The 20,055-nt window shown below is 45.1% G+C and overlaps 1 protein-coding gene across 4 annotated transcripts; it reads right to left on the minus strand.

Moving 5' to 3' along the window:
- Positions 1 to 963: 963 nt before the first annotated feature.
- On the minus strand, positions 964 to 18,878 carry SLITRK3 (SLIT and NTRK like family member 3). 4 transcript variants are annotated; one of them, XM_051983122.1, is made up of 2 exons: positions 18,752 to 18,878; positions 964 to 4,382 (listed from the first exon to the last, which is right to left on the minus strand). In XM_051983122.1, exon 2 carries the CDS (start codon positions 4,362 to 4,364, stop codon positions 1,398 to 1,400), a length of 2,967 nt encoding a protein of 988 aa, XP_051839082.1. In that variant the 5' UTR covers positions 4,365 to 4,382; positions 18,752 to 18,878; the 3' UTR covers positions 964 to 1,397. The 4 variants fall into 4 exon arrangements, with proteins under 4 accessions (XP_051839082.1, XP_051839080.1, XP_051839079.1 ...); XM_051983120.1 differs by lacking the exon at positions 18,752 to 18,878 and adding an exon at positions 10,365 to 10,688; XM_051983119.1 differs by lacking the exon at positions 18,752 to 18,878 and adding an exon at positions 9,345 to 10,275.
- Positions 18,879 to 20,055: the final 1,177 nt, after the last annotated feature.

Below are 20,055 nucleotides of genomic sequence, written 5' to 3' on the forward strand. Positions count from 1 at the left end.
AGACCTGAACTCAAAAAGGGAAACAGGGACAGAACGGCCTAACTGGGGGTTGCAGGGTCAAGCTTTGTATTTTCTACATATGTCTACTTTTTTCAAAACTTTTTTTTTATTAGGAAAGCTATACCAGACGCATCATCACTATACAATGATTAAACATTACCTTTACAATTGATAGTCACTGAAGTACAGAATAAATATATGCACATTTGTTTCTGAACCTTTGTGTGTGAGAAAAACATTAAAAGTGCTTCCTACAAAGCTGTTAGTGATATATTTATATTTATATTATATATATATTCCCAGTTGCTTTTTATATTTTATATATATCTATATATATATATCTATATATATCTATTTATATATTATGTATATAAGAAAGTGCGGATGTTCTCCAAAAAATCTTGGCATCAGGATGAAGTCACAAAGAAGTTGCTTATCCCAAGCGCGCCATGGGTGGGCTTCTTAGGTTCTGTGGGATTCGGCCTAAAATGGGATTGGGATTCCCGATTTGGGGGAGGGGGGGGAGAAGGGGGAAGGGAGAGAGAAAAGGGACAGAGCTGAGTGGGGGCTGGGTAAAGAAACTCCGAATGCTTTGGTGGGAAAGGTATAGGTGTAAAAGAGTGAATGCTTGTGTGTGCGTGTATCTACGTGCGTGCGCGCGGCTCTACGCGCGGGGTCGCGCCCGCGGAGACAAGGCGGCAAAGAGACTGGGAGGGAGGGAATGGGGAAAGGGTGTGTGTGTGGGGGGCGAATTTAGAGCTGTGCGTATGTAAAAGAGACAAGAGAGTGAGTGAGAACATTCGAGCAAGACCCGCCCCCTCCCTCCCCCTCCGCATGCAGCAAACTGCATTGTTAATACATGTACAGAAATCTGCGCCATGATGGGCAAGAGAGAAAGCCCCAAAGGCCAACCTTATTTTTTTTTTTTCTTTCCCTTTCCCACAAACCAAAAGAAAAAAAAAGTTACTTAAAAAAAAAAAGCACATAGAATTTTACTTAATTAGGATCAATACAAAGATCCCAGATAATATACCTTTAACATGGCACAGTCAAAAGTCTCAAGTTTCAGTATAAAAAAATAATGATTGATAACATTTGCTGGCAAAAGTCTGCGAAGGCACTTCATTGATTAATGATCTGAGTATGGCCCGTCCTCCAAAACACATCTGGGAGGATAAGAGCATACATCTGTATTCTCTAGTTATCATGCGGATTTTGTTTTGTTGGGGACGGGGCAAGGGTCTGAGGAAGAAAAAAAAAAAAAAAAGGACTGACTCATTAGAACCGGGTGGAAATCGGGGAAAGGATATATTTCTTTTTTTCTTTTCCTTTTGAAAAAAAAAGCGCTAAACCTTTTAAATTTTATTATTATTATTATATTATTATTATTCTTTCCGTTAGAACCTATAGGTTGTCTTCTCCAGGACTTCGAGGTAATCCGGCTTGGTTTGGAGTTTGGCCCTTAACTCGAGGTATTCGCTTTTTTGGGTTTGGGGGTCTGTGAAGCCCTTTCCAGCCGAGAACAGAAGGGTTTCTTTGAGTCTGGCGTCCTGCTGTAAGTCTGGATATTGCATGCCAGGAGGATGTACGTGCAGCTCCTTTAACTTGGGCACTGTACCATAGAGACAGTCCACGAAGCCCACCGTACAGGGGGTCGGCTGGGGTCTCTCGCGATCAAGCAGAATGCTGCCAGGCCCACAGCCTCCCCCTGGGGGAAAAAGCACCACCCCTCCATTCTTTTCGTGGTGCCGAAACCCAGCCAAGTCCCCCCCAGTGCCTCCCACAACCGCCGCCACCCCACTGCCAGCTGGGTGGTGGGGGTGGGGATGGGGGTGGGGGTGAGGGTGATTCATGGTCACTATGGTGTTGAGTTGGGAGCTGGACACTGCCAGGGTCCACTCCTTCTCCTTCTCCAGCAAGGTCCGGTAGTTACTGTTATTCTCCTTGGCTGCCTCCGGGAATTGCTCTCCGCCCAGGAGCTCCCCCATCCCCGGGGCTTGCGTCCCCGAACCCCCCCTCTCGGGACCCCCGGCCTCCGGGCCCGCCACCACGGTGGAGGCCTCCTCCTCCTCCCGGGGCTTGTAAATGGGGTTGTTACACATTTGGGTCACTGGGTGGGGGATGTAGTCGTAGACGTGACCCACGGGCGGCGCTTTTTCCGGGGAGGGGTGGCTGGGCCGCCCCCCGCCGCCCCCGCCTCCCCCGCCGCCGCCGCCGCCGCCACCCCCTCCGCCGTCCTCAAAAAGGCGGTGGCACTGCATCTGTATCCCGGTCAGGTCCACCCCCTCCTGGCGTTTGCGGAAGGGCAGCTTCTTCCGACGCCTCCTTAGCACGAAGGCGAAGAGCCCGGCTGCGATGAAGACGGCCGAGAAGAAGAGGACCAGCAGACTGAGAATCAGCACGGAGAGGGGCACGGGACCGCCCGGGGGAGCGAACTCGTAGGGCGAGGCGCCGGTGGGACCCCCGGCGGAGTGGACCTCTCCGGGCACGGCGGGCGAGGCCCCGGCGGGCGCCAGGTGCACCATCTCCGGGCACAGCGTTTCCAGCTCCACGGAGCGCACGTCGCGGTGGGTGAGGTTCTCCGGACTCCCGCAGAGCACGTCTCCCACCACGCTCACCGAACTGATGGTCTCGATCCACTGCTTGAGGGGCACCAAGTCACAGGTGCAGTCCCAGGGGTTCTCGTTGAGGTCGATCTGCACGATGGCGTTCAGGTGCTCTAGAACGCCGGCCACGGGAAGGTAGAGGAAGTAGTTCTTGCGCAGGTTAAGCCGGGCCAAGGAGGTGCCGGCGAAGGCGTCGGTGGGCAGCGTCCTCAGCAGGTTGTTGTTGAGAAACAACAGTTTCAGGTTGGGCATGAGGCTGAAGGCTGCCGGCTGGATCTCCCGAATGACGTTGAACTCGAAGTACAGATAGTGCAAGCTCTGGAGGCCTCGGAACATGCCGGGAGTTAGCCGCTCGATGTCGTTTCCGTTCAGGAAGAGGCTCTTCAGGTTGGGCAGGTTGATGAAGGCCCCGTCCTGGACGTAAGAGATTCGATTGTTCCCCAGGTGCAAGAGATCCAAAGAGGAGAAATTCCAAAAATCGGAGCGGTAGATCTTCTGAATCAGGTTACTGCTGAGATACAGTTTCTTGGCATTCAGAGGCCTCGGGAGAAGTTCAGAGATGTTATTGAAGCCTCGCTCTTTGCAGTTTACTGTCAGGCCCAGATCATTAATATGCAAGCTGCAGATGCACCCAGTAGGGCAGATGATGGGAATCGGGGGTCTGGTCTGATAAGCAGCAATAGGGGGTTGGTTTGGCCCAGGGTACAGGCCCCTGGACGTCGGAGGTGGCTTGGGGGTCCGAGGTTGCTTGGTGGGCTTGGGCTGTTTGTTGGAAGCCTTGTATTCCACCGAAGATGCAGTGAAATGGACAGAGGACAACATGGAGGAGGGTTTAGTAGGCCATGCGTTCTCCTTGCTGGATGACAACTGGGGAATTCCCAAACTAGCTTCCACCTCGGAATCAGACAGCAAGGGACAGAGTTCAGTCTTCTTGATTTCCCTCAGGTCCTTACCGTGAAAGTGGAAGGGGGTCTCACATGTGATATCTCCAACCAGGGCCGTGTAGGGTATTCGTTCAAGCCAACTCTTTAACTGTACAATCTCACAGGTACAATTCCAGGGGTTTTCCTCTAGCTGGATCTCCATCAAGCTCCTACCAATGTGGTCCAACATTCCCCGATAAGAAAGGACCTTTAACCGATTTCCCCTAAGGTCCAAATGAGTCAAAGAGACAGCCTTAAATAAATTGGTAGGAAGCATGGGGATGAGGTTATCGTTCAAGATTAGGACCCTCAATTTGCTCAGGTTCCGAAAGGCCCCGCTCTCGATCCGTTTGATGACATTGTAGTCTGCCTGCAGATATTCTAGACTTTCCAAACCCAGGAAAGTGTCATTTCTGAAGATGTCCAGTTTGTTCTCATGTAGATACAGCCTCTTTAAAATCTTGAGGCCACTGAAGGCCCCGGTCTGAATGTCCTGCAAAGCATTGTTCCCAAGGTTAATAGATACAGCATTGTTTAAATGAACAAAACTGTTCGTGTACAGTTTCCTCATGGAATTCCTCTGCAGATAGAGTTTAAAAGGTCGGGACCAAAACTCAGTAATTTGACTGATATTTGTAAATCCTTTACTGTCACAATGGATATGGAAAATACTCTCTTTCACTTCACAGTAACATGGATCAAAGCATGGTTCATCTATTTCCTCTGAGTCCTCTATCAAGGGAATGGGTGTAGTCCATCCTAGGGCAATTGTGCTTAAAAGAATTATCCACAGCATCCTTCCTTTCTGGAGAGTTTCAGCCATGGGAGGTTTCATCACTCAGTGTTGATCAAACTGCAAGAGAAATAGAAATATGGATTTTTTTTTTTAGCATTTAGTCATAATGCACTATTTTAAAATAAACTCCTACATGTGGGGCTTTTTAGGAGTCTTATGGAAAGTTCAGCCATTGTTAACCCATGTTCAAACCTGATCCAGGTTCAATGTTTCCAGAATGCCCTATATTTTGGATTTGAGAGATGTTTCATCATAAGTTACCCTTTGCCTCAGCCTGTGTCACATTTAGTAAATGGCTTATCACCAAATAGGTTTCTTGTGTCCCCTTATAGCAGACAAATATGAGAATCAAACTGCTCACTTTGATGCAGATTCAGAATCCATAATATTAAGATACATTAAGTACTCACAATTTTCTCCCCACCCCCACCTCCCATACCTATCACCTTGCTGCCCTGAGAAGTAGGAAAGATCAGTAGCTCCTATGAGAAGTCCAAATAAAAAACTGAAGAAAATGGAGTTCACTGAAATGTAGGTCTACATAGATACACATACATTCGTACAAACACCCCTCCTCACGTTATTATGCTAGATGGTGCAATGAAATGATCTGAGAGCATATCATTCTATTTCTTTGGCAGGAATGTATAAGATAGATTGATATGCCTGGAAGACTTAAGAGACTTTCTTGAGAAAATATTACAGCATACTTGATCAGATGATGAACAACACAACGTTCCTCCATCCCCCACCTATCTCACCCACCCCCCAAAAAACACCTATGGAGAGTATGCAGGTGTTAATTAAACAAACACTGTTCACATCTTTGCTTGGTTGAAGTCTTTAGAAATAATTAGTCTTTCCAGAGCACATGTCCGTGGAATTGGCAGGTTCAAGGAGAGTGACAGCTGAAGTCTACTGAATAGGAGAGTATATGTGCATTGAATGGCTCAAAGATCCCAGCTTGGATTATGGGATCTTTGCCCTGAGATAAATTAAAAGATCTTGTGAAAAACTGAAAGAGGAGGGTAAAGTGTGAGAGGAGAGAAGGAGGGATCTTTGAGAGATGGGTGGAGAGTAAAAAGAATAAGAAAACCTTGGCGCTTACCTGAGGATAAATGGGCCATCACACAGTATACATTTCAAAAGAAAGCTATTCTCTGCCTCCCTCCTCCCCCCAAAAGAAAGAAAATTGCAAGGGTTTGTGCTAATACACTGTTCATTCCCACATGGCCCTGCTTTTCCTTCCCTAGATATCATACAATGTAAAGGAATGCTTAACATGAATAAATTATAATAATGCAGTTTATTTGATTGTCCTTCCCAAGGCACTGAATTAGCAATCTGAAATTGATGGCCTTTTTCTTTCAAACAAGAGATATAATAACATAAAGATGATTTTTTAGCATATCTATCTTCCTCACACACAAGACATAAAGGGGATATTTTATCAATTTGGCTTCTAAGGGATGGAGAGAGGAATTTATAAGGCAAATGAGAAAACATACATTTTTAGATACAACTTGCATTAGAAAATGCACACAGCTGCAAGGAAAGGTGGGTCCAGGAGAAAGAGAAGCACACTTCGTGCAAATAACCACTTCAAACACATTTACAGGAAAAGAGGAGAAAGAGGAGAAGCTATTGCAGCATCAATCAGTTCTCTCCGCTTCCTTTGCAAAATAAGGAAATCTACTTAATATCTTCTGTCTTTACCATCTAGGATCAAATCGTTATTTTTTCTCTCTACTGAGGTTTCTAAAATTTAGGCAAAACAAAACAGAAGTATTTGACTTACCTGTTTGGAAGGATTTTTTTTTTTTTTTTTAGCACATCTGAAAAACCAAAAAACCTTGGAGTTTAAAGATGTTCTCTCTCTCTCTCTCTCTCTCTCTCTCTCTCTCTCTCTCTCTCTCTCTCTCTCTCTCTCTCTCTCTCTCTCTCTCTCTCTTGTTTCTCTCCCGTTTCTCTTCCCTTCCCTCTCAAGGCTGAAGCAAAAGGGGGACAAAAAATGGGGGGAGAAAAAACCCTAAGACTAAGACGTGCTGTGAATGCGATGGGCTTCTCAATGGGGCTTCTTTAGGATGCAGAGCTGCCGCTTGGCACACTCAATGGAGGCTGAAGAAGGGGGCTGCTGCTGCAGGCACCCGGCTCCGCTGTTGCTGCTGCTGCTGCTGCTTTCTCTGGGCACCAGCAGCCCATCCAGGGGGGTGGGGGGAGGAGGGAGGGAGGGAAGGCTCAATCACAGTAGAGGATCTCGGGCTTCTCTCGCGCGCTTGTTTTTTTTTTTTTTTTTTTTGATATGTGTTGTTGCCCTGGATCAGGCTTCTCCACGTCATGAAAATGAGCTCCGAGAAAAGGAACAAATGAAGGGGGGTACGCGCTTAGCATGGGTTCGGGAGCGCGCACTGGGAAGCCCTGACTGCACATTTTTCTCGTGTGTGTGCGCGCCCGCGCGCGCCCGCGCCGGCATGTGTCTTCGCGGGGTGGGGGTGGGAAGGAGGAGGGGTGGGTGGGAAAGCGGTCCAGGTTTAGCTAACCGAGAAAGGCAAAGAAGTAGAAGCTACTGAAAATAATTTCGATCGAGGGGGAGAGGGGGAGGGGAGGTCAATGTCAGGGTTGGAGAAAGAGGGCTGGCCTTGAACTCTCCAGTAAAGAAGAAGTGCCCAGACAGTGACTCCCAGGTCCAGCTAGGCTCCGCTGATTCCGATCGTTGGGACAGTAGGACCGCCTGCATGTTCCTACACCTACCTCCCCGATACCTCGGCCTGACAGACAGGTCCCTCTCCGAGTACGGACCGCAAAGAGCCCCGGGTGCCGGGGCCAGGAAATCCCTCTGGAATGTGCCCGGGTGCCCAAGCCCTGCCCGTCCCCTGGGGGGGTCTGGCGGGCTCCAGCGGGAGCCAGCATTCCCCTTCAGTCCCTTTGCACCAGGAGTCCTTTTGTTGCTGCCGCAGCTGAAGCCTTCTTCTTCCTCCCCGGGATTCAACAGCCTCGTGTTGGCGAGCCGCTTTCAAAGGGAGGGAGGCAAAGCAAATCACTGGGAAGAGACCCGGATCACTCGGGTAACAGCAGGGCATTTCGCATTCTTCCACCGGGAAAAGCGCGAGGCAGGGAGGAGGACCTTAACCCCTTTGCTTCTGCTGCCAATACCTTCCCTCCCACTCTTCTAAAGGGAGAAAGAGATGGGGGAAGGGGGCTCAGTAGGCGTGAGAGAGGGTGCTGCACCCGGCAGGCTAGGACCAGCAGGCGATTCAAATCTTCCCATCAGTCTCCGAGAGGATTTTTTTTTTTCCCTCCTTTTTAAAGCTCTTTCCTCAGCCCCTTTGACACGAAAGCCCCGCCACAAGGTAATGCAGCTTTGTTGAGAAATCAGAGAAGGTGGGGAAAGTGGTGGGTAGAAAAAAGGGACTGCTCAGAAGAGATCCCCAGCTGCCCGGCGTCCTCTGGGTTTGCGTGGTCAGAGATCTACTTGGGGGAGACCTTGTGGCCCCAGCATCGGGCTCCCTCTCCGTTTCCCCAGGACCCAAAGTTAGCAGAGGGATTTTCCATCAAGTGTCGCGAGGAAATTGTCAAGAAAAACGTCCCCCAGGATTGTCCATTTTGAAACTTGCGAGCTTCAAACACCTAGGTACCCCCGCTCAACAATGCACTCCTTCCTTCCAGCTATTCAATTCCTCCATGCACGAAAACATGCGTTAAAAATGCATGCACACTCCCACCCCACTTCCCAGGAGCTCTGATGGGAAACTGCAGTCAATTAGGCAATGTAGACGCTGCTAAAGATCGTCTCACATTCTGTGCCATAAATGGGTTCGATTTTCCCTCTTATATGCTAGATCCACTCCGGTTCCTTTATATTCAAGGTAAACCAGCCTGGCATCCTGCACACACACACACACACACACACACACACACACACACACACACACAGACACCAGAGTTCCCCTTCTCCCTTATGAACAATCCAGTCCCCTTCTTTCCCCAGCTCCCCTCCCCCCACCACTCTCCTCTTTCCCCACCGCCCCGCTGTGCCAAGAGAATATTTCCAGTATCTCATTAGAACCCACGATCTGTCGGAGGAATATGGGGTAACTGAAATTTCATCCTCTGCTACAACAACGCAGTGATTGTCAATGACCCTCGCTGGAACTGGGAGTTATTATCTCTCCAACTACCCTCCTTCTTAAAGCTAGTGGACACCAGCTAAACAGTTAACTCCATTTCTACCTTTTCCTCTCCCTTCCCGTCCACGGTTTCTAGGGAAGTGCCTTGGGGAAAAGGGTCCTAAAAGTTAGAAGGACCCCAAGGAGTCCCCATGCATCAGATCCGTACACCGAAGCACCAGCCATCATTTGCTTATCAAAGAGCAGGACAAGGAGTCCTTTCTCCCCAACTCTACCAAGGCTCCAGGAAGGCAGTCAATAGCATCACCCCTACTCTTTAATTCCAAGAGATCTCGCCGGGGCTGAGTGAATGTGTCACTATGCAAGCTGAAAGAGTTCTCCCCCAGAAAATAACCATCAGAATAATTTAAACGCTGCATCATGCATTTTTCCGAAGTCTCTTGCAAACCCCTCCCTAATCCTCTAACATCCAGGCAAAATGAATCGGTGTTCAGAATGGTAAAGTATAGAAAGCTAAAATCAGTGCGCTTTTTTTTTTTTTGTTTTGTTTTTTTAAATTCTAAGAGTAACACATACAGGCCAAAGGAGGTGGGGGGAGGGAAAGAGGGGGAAGCCTCAGATTTTTTCACCTGGCCTATTTATTGGTGTAGCATATAATCTGCTCTAATTACTAGGGGTTCGACACACATTCATCTGTCGCCTAGCCCCTTTCCTTCTCCTGCTAGACGTCCAGTCTAACGTTCGAGCAGCGAATATAAAATACAAGGATCATTTAAAAATGGACAGCACCTCCTTGGCTACATAAATACCGTAGACACGCCTGCACTAAAATACACCGAGGTTAAGTTATTGATTTCAATTAAGCAAAGTAGAAAAAGAGCTCCATCAATACCTATCCATGTTGAGTTAGCTCAGAGTGGCTTGGCTAGGCGAGCTGCAAACTCCTCAAGATGAATTGTCTCCATAACGCCATCTCCTTGTTCTCTTGCTCTCCCTTCCCCAGCCAGCAACTTTCAGAGATGTCACCAAACCACGCTTGTAATCCTTTTAAGTGTTTCCACCTTGGAGTCCTGTAGATAAGATGAAGGGAGAAATGGTCGCTGCATAGCGATTGAGGGTGGGGGGGAGCACCAAGCACTTCGGAGACCCCAGTGGTTGGGAACTCGGCGCGTCGGCTTTGGGGTTCCTTCCTTGATCGCTCTCAGAAGGAAGTTTCCAAGGACGGCATTAGTTTAATTTGCAAACGAGGTCCTCTCGGATAGTAAGGGCACAGAGTGTTCGATCCCCGGGAGCCCAACGCTGTCTGGGTCCTGCTGCATTCCGTGCTTTCTTCCTTCGCCTCGCCCCTCACCCCTCTTCTGGAAAGGATGTCACTCATAGGGCGATCCGAGCTTGGTGCCTCCTTCAGTTCGGTTGAAGGTGGGACAGCTTCCTTCGCTCCCAGGGCATCTTTTACCCTGCTCCCTCAGGGTGGGTGGATGGTGTAAGGAGTGAAGGGGAGGTGGGTGGTGGGCGGGGAGGAGAGGCGGCGGGCGGGGTGGAGGGTGGACCAGATCCAACTATTTATGCCAGCTTTAACCAGACGGGGAAGAGGCACAGAAAAGGGAAGGGGTGGGGGAGGGCTTGAAAAAAGATGGCCATATGGTTAGATCCGCGCCATTGGGTTCCAGGATTTAGGGCAAATGCAAGCGGAGCCCTGGTCCAGGAGGGGAGCCCTCTGACGGTGGGAACCTGCCGCCCTGCCCCCTTCCCGGTCCAGAGCTCCTGCGGACCAGAGAAGGGCAAAGCGGTAGAGTACCGGCGGAGGGGACAGCCTAAGAGGACGGGGGCCGGGTCTTTTAGCCGCCGTTCTGCCCAGAGCGCCACTTTCACTCGCCCGGAAATAACAGAAACGGGATCGGGCGTTACTTACCGGCCTCTGCGCCTTGACTATCCGGCTGAAGATCGGGGCATTCGGGGCCACGCCGAACTGGATACGAGGAATCCCAACCCATCAATAGTCTGTGTTCCCTTTCCCCTCCCAAACCGGGGAATGAGATAGCCACAGCTCTGAGCTGCCCCTTGATCATCCCAGCACCCGGAGCCGGAGCCAAAATGCCCCCCAGCCTCGGGCCCTCCCCCGCTGGCTAGGGAAAAATGCCGCCACTGCTGCTGCCGCTATTGCTGCTGCTGCGGCTGCAGTCCGCTCACACATCGCCGCCAGATCCCCTGGTGCGGGAGGAAGTGGGCTTGGGGCTCTGGCTGGCGCGCTCTGCTCAGACTGACTCTCTCTCTCTCTCTCTCTCTCTCTCTCTCTCTCTCTCTCTCTCTCTCTCTCTCTCTCTCTCTCTCTCTCCTGCCTCCCCCCCTCCCAGTCTTTCTCCGGGGTCTATCCACAAAGCGCAACTCAGTTTCAAAACCAGCCAGGGGTTTCCGCATCATCGGGAACCCCTAAGAGACGCATTTTTAACTTTCGTTTAATTGCAATGGTGAGGTAAGAGAGCGTCTGTTTGGAAAATTACAGCCCCGGCGTGTCCAGGATTCCTCGGCTCAGCAGAGAGGGGCGAACGGGTGGGTGTCTCCCCTCTCCTCCCCTCCCCCTCCCCCTCCTATCCAGGACTTCTCTAAGTGACGTGCAACCTGTCTCCCACCTTCGTGACAAACGAGGGACAGCTTGGAAAACGCACACATTTGCAATTCATCTATTTATCATTGCCTGAGAGAAGGGAGTAAACTGAAGTGTGTGTGAGTGTGTGTGTGTGTGTGTGTGTGTGTGTGTGTGTGTGTGTGCGCGCGCGCGCGGGCGGACGCGTGTGAGTGTGTCTGTAGGGGGCGACGAAGAAAAGAGATGCGTGCCAGGATGGTGACAAAGTAATGAAATAGGGGCAGTCGTGTTAACAAGTATAGCCTCTTTGGAGAGTCTCCTTCCAGCATCCCATCCTCGTCGGAGCAGATAGTGGCCCTTCTCTGCAGTCACACGAATGCAGTCCTTTCAAGGCACTGTCCGATCTGCAGTGTAAACTAACGTTTCCTTCCTTCCTCCTTCTTCTTTTTAAACAACCCCTTTTCACAGGGAAATATTGGGGGAAAGGAAAGAAGTCTTTCCCTAAACTCTCCAACTGAATAGGAAAAAGTAGTCCCGGTAACCATCTATCTCGAACCATTCCCTCGCCAAGAGCCTGCAATAAATTGTACCAGACAGGGGGGAGTTTTTGAGTGGTTATTATAATTGTAGATGGGAAGGGAACACGACCTTATTTTTTAAAAAGCTTTTAAAAGAACTCTCCTTTGCCTCTTGCAAAAAAAAAAAAAAAAAAAAAAAAGACAGTGCTGGACTTTTAATCTATATTTGGAAACCTTTGACAGGCTTGCGGAGAGACATTGCTTCCGTCTCTGACTCGATGTAATGCACAGCATCCTAATGCTGTGAGCATGAGATACAAAGGATCACCATTGTTGGGCTGTTACATGCAAGATTCTGGAAAGACACAACAGGTTCAGTGTGCGTGCTGCTTTTCTTTGGGGAAGGAGAGTTGGAGACCGGGAGTCACAGAGAAATCCGAAGGGTTCTCTCTCCTGCTCCCCCCTCCCCGTTTTTTTTTTTTTTTTTGGAGGTCCTAAATTCAGAGATTGCTGGCTTTATCAGTCTGCACATTTTCTGTTAAGCTGGAAACTTAAAATGGCTAACTTAGGCTCTGAGGTTCTGAAACGTGGAGCTGAAAGGGACATTAAGGGCCATCTAGTTGACCCCCCCCTTTTTTTTTAACAGAGGAAGAAACTGAGTCCTAAGTTTCCCCAAATGATTTCTCCTTCTTTGAAGAATATTTAGACTATCAATAAATGTGACAGTGACCTAGAAATTGGTGAAAGAGGAATTATTATGTAGAGAGCCTTTTTTTTTTTTTTAAATACAGTATTTCAGTCCTGACATGAAACACAAACCTTTTCTTTTTCTAGGCTCTGGGAATCTTTAGATGTTATTTACACAGGATAATAAGGCAAATGGAAGGAACATTTGCCTTCGGTTTCACCGACAAAGGCTTGAAGCCAGATCTTTTAGCAGAGGGGAAAGGTTGCCATAGTCTAACATTTCAAGCCAATTGTTTGTAGAAAGGAAGCTACAGAGGAGGAGGGGTGGGGAGATGAATCACTTAGACCCTCCCCTAGCCTCTCGCAGGTGGTTGTACAATCTGAGACTAATCACTCTTGGGTACACCATATTATCTGTAGGCAGCTGTGAGAAAAAGAAAGAAAGAAAGGAAAAAAAAAAACACATACCCACATGCCCTGTGACACTAAAAAAAAATATTAGATTGATCCTAAAAAATTACAGGAAGACTCAAGATCTTTGACCTATTCTCTTGAATTTTTTTTTTTTTTTTTTTACTTTTTCTTTTGGTGTTTCTCCTTTTTGTTGTCCTCCAAGAACAAGAGCAACAACAACAATAAAAAAGGATTTGGTCAGGAGAGCCACGCTGCCTTGTCTGTGGGCAGATGCTTACACAGCCTGGTAGCCACTAGGGAACAACAGGAGAAGGTAGCATGTTAATAATAGCTGACCTTTAGAGAGCACTTTAAAGTTTGCCAAGGTTTTGCCTACATTATCTCATCTCTTTCTTGAAACAGTCCTGAAAGGTAGGTTCTATTATTATCACCATTTCACAGACAAGTAGATTCCGACTAAAGAAGGAAGTTGACTTGTCCAGGAACTCACACCTTAGCAAGTGTATATGGCAGGATTCAAATTCAGATCTTTCTGAAGTCAGGTCTTGTATGTTAGTTATTATTTCAAGCTCCTTTCCACATTATAAAGAAGGGAATGTCCTAAAATATGGCTATGGTCAATGGAGCTATTTCAGATCAAATATTGATGACCCCAATCCTAATGAATATCATTTGAAAGGATCTAAACATATACATTGATTATCCATATAAATTATAGGTATGTTTACGTACATAATACAGAATGTCTAAAAAATTAAAAGTGACTCCTGAATGAAGCATTTGTATTTATAGAATTGTATTCTGATTCATTTGCACTTACTATGTGAGGAACATTTGTACCATACTATGGTGGGAAAGATGGGGGGTGAGGGAGTGGGAGAGTGTGGGTTGGGGTGGGGAGGATTAAGCCTGAATAATTTTAAATGGATTAGAAGCACTTTATGTTTAAACTAATTGATGCTTCCTTATTGATGAAGATCTTGTTCAACAAGGGTCCAAAGTATAGGCTTGTGTTTTTTTTTGTTTTTTAGGGGGAAGGATAATATATATATATATTATCCTTCCCCCTAAAAAACAAAATATATATATATATATATACACACACTACTATCTTCCTAAAGAACATCTCTGTCTAGGTCACCCCATCACTTTTCAAGAAACTTAACTGGTTTTTTATTGCCTCCATGATCAAATCTAAAATCCTCTATTTGGCTTTCAAAGACTTTCATAATCTTCATAAGCCTCTCTGCCTTCCAATTTTCTTCCTTCCATTCTTGTACTGGGTGAACCAGAGTCCATGGCTTCAGGGCTCTTTGTCCAACATGACACTGTTTCTGTCTCAGAAATTTTCCCAGTTGGCTCCCATGTCTGGAATGGTTTCCTTCCCCGGGTCCCTGCCCAAAGTTTCTATGACTTCCTTCAGATCTCAGTTAAAGTCCCACCTTCTGCAAGAAACCTTTCTTAGTCCTCTTAATCTCAGTGTCTTCTCTTTAAGACTGTTCCCAATTTATCCCATAAAAATATATATTTTATACATACTTCTTTGCATATGCTCTCCCCATTTAGATTGTAAAGTCTTTGAAAATAGGGATTATTTCCTCCCTTTCTTTGTAAAGTACCTGGCACACAGTAGGTGGATATTTAGTAAATGCTGCTTGAGTAACCAGGGCAGCATGTTCGCACAGTGGATAGAGTACCTGTCTTTGAATCAGATAAACTCTTCTTCCTGAGTTCAAATCTGGCTTCAGACACTTACTAGTAGTATAATCCTAGGCAAGCCATTTAACCCTATTTTCTTTATCTATCAAATGAGCTAAAGAAGGAAATGGAAAGCCACTCCGGTATCTTTGCCAAGAGAACCCCAAATGGAATCACAAAGAGTCTGTAACAATTCAACAATAACTTGACTGAGTGACATTACAAACCAGTAATAAAGGCAGTAAACTTAAAGTGAATTGCATAAGATCTTGATGTGGAGACCTGATTTATCTAATATTACTTTAAAAACATTCTTTTTTGGTCATGTAAGATATTATCCAAAACTTCTAAGCTGATAATTAAGATTTAATTTAAAATAACTATGGCCACCTACATATCCACAGATCCTAGACTCTACCTACTTCACTGAAAAGTTATTCCATTGGGTTCCAGGAAACCACTTAAGTCACCCACAATTCAAGAACAATATCCTTGCTTGCCAAGGCCTGTATCATCTAACTTTAAGTATCCATTTATGTTTTGTCTACAGCAAATAAGCATATATACGTTTTTTCCCTTTTTCCTGGCATTTTTGTGACATTAGCATAATATGTGATAACTAGTTAAAAGAATATGCACAGTTTAGAAACTTATTAGATATAATTTCAAATTATTTTCTAGAATGACTTGACCAAGTCACAATGAAACCAAAAGTGCATCAAAGTGTTTTTTCCCATAGCCCCTCCAACATTTTACTTTTTCCTCTTTTGCCATCTTTGCCAATCTGAAGGATGTATTTTTTTAATTTACCCAAACGCAAAATCTCTTAAACTTACATTTCTCTACTTGTTGGCAATTTAGATCATTTTTCATATTATCATTGATAACTTGGATTTGTTTTCCCCTTAAAAACTGCTTGCTCATATCATTTTACAATTTATCTATTGGGCAATGGCTCTTAGGAATATATGACTTCTTTTCAGTGTTTCTTTTTATCTAAATTTCCTTCCAATACTCCTGTGCCATTAAACAACTAGTGTTTAATGATTTATTGTATCTGTAACTCTGCCTCTTGAGTATTTAAATTGATTTTCTTTTCTCATGTTGGCATCTGAAGGTAAATGTACCCTCACTGATGGGTACTGGATTTTTCAGAAGAATAAATCCATATATCTGACTTACCATTCTTCACAACTGAGACAAGGATTTTTAAGTCACTTCCCTTTTCTCTTGCTTGGTTTTTCAGATGTGTGTATGTGTGTGTGTGTGTGTGTGTGTGTGTGTCTATTTGGGAGTTTATGAACTTGATTGTTTTTTTCTAACTGTATCTTGTTATATTACATTTCAATATAATTAGTTTCTTTTATAATAATGTGTATTTTGTATATTTAAGAACATGATTCTAAGAAGAGGTCCATAGAGTTCAATAGAATGTCAAAAAGGCCCATTATATACATACACAAAATGTTAAGCATTAGAGTAATTAATTCTACCAGTCACCTCCTTTTCTCTATATTTTTTATTAGTTTCACATTGTCAATTATAAAGTTGATTTATATAAGGAGAGACTGAATTTCTTGATTCCTCTCATGTGTGTCCATTTTCCCTGAGCCCCTAAATTGCTAGTTTCAGCTCTTGAAAAAAACAAAACAAAACAAAACCCTGGAATTTTTCTGACTTCTAACTCAGGTACTTAATACCTGTTTGACACTATCCCAGTCAACTTACCTTAATGACCTCACTTAGTTTTTCATCATAAAATTGGAGGCTTCATTGGATAATATCTAAGACTCCTTCCAATTTCAAATTTTATGGTTCTTCTTCCTTGTTACCTTCGATAGCAAGTATTCAGAGGGCAAGGGGACAAACACATTTGTTTGAGATGTTTTTCACAATATTTATGAAAGTACTATGGACATGTATTTCATTGTAGAAGCCTGGCAGAGTGGGTTGCCTTTAGTAACTGCCCAACAAATGTTTGTTGAGTGACCTAATACTTGATAAGCATTTGAGGATTGCAGAGTCCTATAAGTTAACAGCTGGAAAGATACTGTGCTAGAACTATTAAGTTCCAGTGAGTCTCTCGATTGCTAATTTATTTTTCCTTATCTCATCCCAGAATTCTGTATTGAATTCATGGAACAGAAGTGTTATTAAATACCACTGTTAATTGCAGATCTCTTTGAGATGCCCCAAATGAGGATATTTGTATCAATCTGTCAACAGGCAATCAATTACAGTCATTATATTTCAAAAGATCAGTGACTCTACAAGCCAAACAATATAACTATTCCATTTGATGGCTCACAATTATTCTGAAACCCCATTAATTTGCAGGACATATCCTCAGACTTACAAAATGATGCCATTAAAGGCTGACATTTCCAAACCAAATGCCACCTGCTCTCTCTATATATTAAAACAGAACGGCACAAACCCAAACAAACCCACTTTCCTTTGCATTTGAGCATGCTTAATGCATTTATCTTTAGACAACATCTGTGGTGTTGTAAATGCAAACAATTCAGGGGAAATATTGATGAAATATATGCCTGCAATGTTTTATGCTGCCAGAGATTCTTGAAATACTGATTTGAACTTGAAGCTATTAAGAGTTTTCATTTCCTAAAGAGGAACCCTTACAGTACAGAACCAAGCTCTGGGCCAAATAAGATTGCAGAAATGGACTGACCATGTAGTCAATGTATTGCTTTGGATGTAAGGCAAGACAAGTGCTTTGTAGATCTCTAAATGCTGTATCAATTTCAGCTATTTATATCAGTTTGCAAAATGACTGAACAAATGAATAGACCATCACATGAGATTATCTAATTCAAAAGTCAAGTATTAAAGCTTTATTTTGTAAGACAGCTCAATTAAATTTAACAAACATTTATGAAATGCTAATGATGCATGTGCAAGGCACTAAGAACTTGAAAGGTCCTTAAAAAAGTGACTTGGTCATGAGCACAAAGCCTTGCGAGTGACAGACACAGAATTTGAATCCAGAACTTTGTGATAAGAGGAAAGGAAAACAGCCAGCCATTCTCAAGCTGTTTATATTCTATTGGAGGAGATACAGCATGTGGGCAAATACAATGCAAAGTAATACACATTAATTACAGGAGGGAGTGATCAGTAATAGGTGGTGCCATTAGCAATGAATGGGTTCATGATGGAGGTGACTCTCAAGCTAGGGATATGGAGATTTAACAGAAGAGGAGTGAAGTGAAAGGAGAAACCTCATTTACTATATTATGTACCCAATATACAAACATAATAACAATAATTAAAATGACAGATCAGCATACTGTAAAATGCATAGTGCAGTAAATAATACTTCAGATGCTCTATTCAATCAACCAACTCATTAAGCATCCATATTGAATATACACATTTTTTCAGCTTTAAGAGAAAGTCATTTAGTTTTTGGAGCCAGATAACTAGCCCTTGAGTCATGATGGCCTATATTCAGATCTTGTTTCTGTCACTTGCACACTCTACCAAGTCAATTAACCTCTCCAAGTCTCAGTTTATCTATAAAATGGGAATGAATACCATCTTTAGTACCTTTCTCCCCCAAGCATCTCTAAAAGTTTAATATACTTTATGAATGCTAGGTATTAAAGCATTAACAAGTACATAAAATGCTTACTATGTGCCAGGCACACATCTGCCAAAAACTCTATGCTTTCAATACTTAAGTCACCCCAGTACACATTAACCTTGTATGTATTGTTACTACTGCTGATATAAGGATGTCATGTTTGAGACTTGAAGGACATATTTTACATGCTGTACTGTGGTAGTGAAGGAGCCTGAAATCTTTTCCTTGTTGAATTTCTTATTTTATTTTATTTTATTTATTTATTTTTAAAGAAAGCTTCAAGGAATCTCAACCCAAAGGGAGATTAAGACTCCCTGTGTATCTTTCTTCAAAATTAACCATGAATCAGATGTAGAGTTGGGAAGGACAGCACTCATCTTTTGTTCAAGGGGGATCTTAAATTGGAATCCACCGTAGCTTACAGACGGTCTGAGAATTTTAATGAGGAAAAACAAATCTCTAATTTTGCCAGTCTGTGTTTTCTTCTGCATTCTTATGTGTTTTACTTAATTAATTAAAAAAAAAACTGACTCTGAGAAGGGGTTCTAAGCTGCCAAATGGAACCACAGGCTTCATCACCCTTCCAAAAAAAAAAAAAAGATACCCACAGATCAAGAACCCTGATCTAGTTTAATAACATCATTTTCCAGACGAGGAGAAAAAAGCTCACTAAAGTTAACGTGATTCGTACAACATCCCAACACGACTAAGTGACTTTGGCATTATTCGAACCCGGGTTCTCTGACTCCAAAGCTCTTCACTATGTAGCACCCTGCCGCCTGTTCACTTACCATCTGTGGGTGTGCTGTGCATCCCGGAGGCAAGGTTTTTTTCTCCAGGAGATGGAGGGCATCGCGGAGGCATCCGAAATCATAGTGTAGCGCATCCTCGGGCTGCCGAGATGAGGGCGAGCCATGCAGTACAGGGAAAGAGAGCCGCTGACTCCGGCGGTCCCGGGGAGCCAGTCCGGAGCCCGCGTCTACTCCTGGACCCAACCGGCACCGCACCCCCACCCCCGCTTTCCCGGCTGCTTTGCAGCGCTCCCAGGACGCCTCCAGGTGGCGCGCTGCTGTCCCGTCCTTCCAACCCAGGCTCAGATGGGGAGGGCGAGCTTCTCTAGAGATGGAACCTGGAGCGGTCAAAATAGCCTGGGCAGAGGGGTGGAGGCGGGGAGGAGAGTATGGCTCGGGGCGCCTCCCAGGATGCGCGGTGCTGCCAGAGCTGGAGGAGCTGGGGCGGACCGCGCCGGGATCGGGGATTCCTTGGGAGTGTTCAGAGCAGCGTGGATCTGGTCCAGTCCCTCGGTCGCGTAGGAGCAGAAAGGAGGAAGGACCTCATGGATGGAGCGCAGCCGGGTAGGGAGGAGCGGCGTGGATCGGTCCAGCCGCTGGGGGCAGCGGGGTCTCCATTACATCTCTTGGGTGCCTTGGAGGAGTCGAAGAGACACCGGGAGCCAACTCTCCTCCCTTTATTTTGAAGAGCAGTCCTTTAGAGAGCTTTCCAATTTCATACAGTGAGGGTAATAACTCTGCATCCCCCCAAAAAAAAAAAAAAAAAAAAAAAAACAACCTCCATGTGAACGCACAAGACTTTCCTTGTGCTACCGCTGAGATAATGCACGTAAAATACTGGGCAAACAGTAGGAAGCCTTGCAAGCATCACTCATTAAAATTCGGTGCTGATCTGGCTTGCTGGAAGGGAATTCCTCCATGGCAGCTATATCACAGAACTGGCTGCCCAAATATTATTCAGCAGTAGTTGACAAAGCGAAGGCTCTTAACGTGTTTGTGTTCTGTAGTCCTTGGGCAATTTGATGACCTGCAGCCTCCCATCATGCTTTTAAATGCATGATATAAAATGCAGAGAATTACAAAGAAAATCAACTTCTATTAAAATGTCATGATCGTAATCTTAAATTCATTTTGATAAAAGTGATTGAACCCCAGCTAAAGAACCTGCTGATATAAAAGGGGGCTGGGTGGGGAAAAAAGTGGGGAAAGTGCTTCCTCTTGTTTCAAAGACTCTGGTTTAAACTTTAGCTCTGCTCTTCATCTGGATGGATGACTTTTGAGTATATATCTCACTTCTATTTGTA

The sequence above is a fragment of the Antechinus flavipes genome, chromosome 3 (genome assembly GCF_016432865.1).
Source record: "Antechinus flavipes isolate AdamAnt ecotype Samford, QLD, Australia chromosome 3, AdamAnt_v2, whole genome shotgun sequence".
Classification (NCBI taxonomy): domain Eukaryota; kingdom Metazoa; phylum Chordata; class Mammalia; order Dasyuromorphia; family Dasyuridae; genus Antechinus; species Antechinus flavipes.

What these genes read in the sequence shown, in the direction of transcription:
- SLITRK3 (XM_051983122.1), bottom strand. Translation starts at nt 4,364, where the DNA reads ATGAAACCTCCCATGGCTGAAACTCTCCAGAAAGGAAGGATGCTGTGG.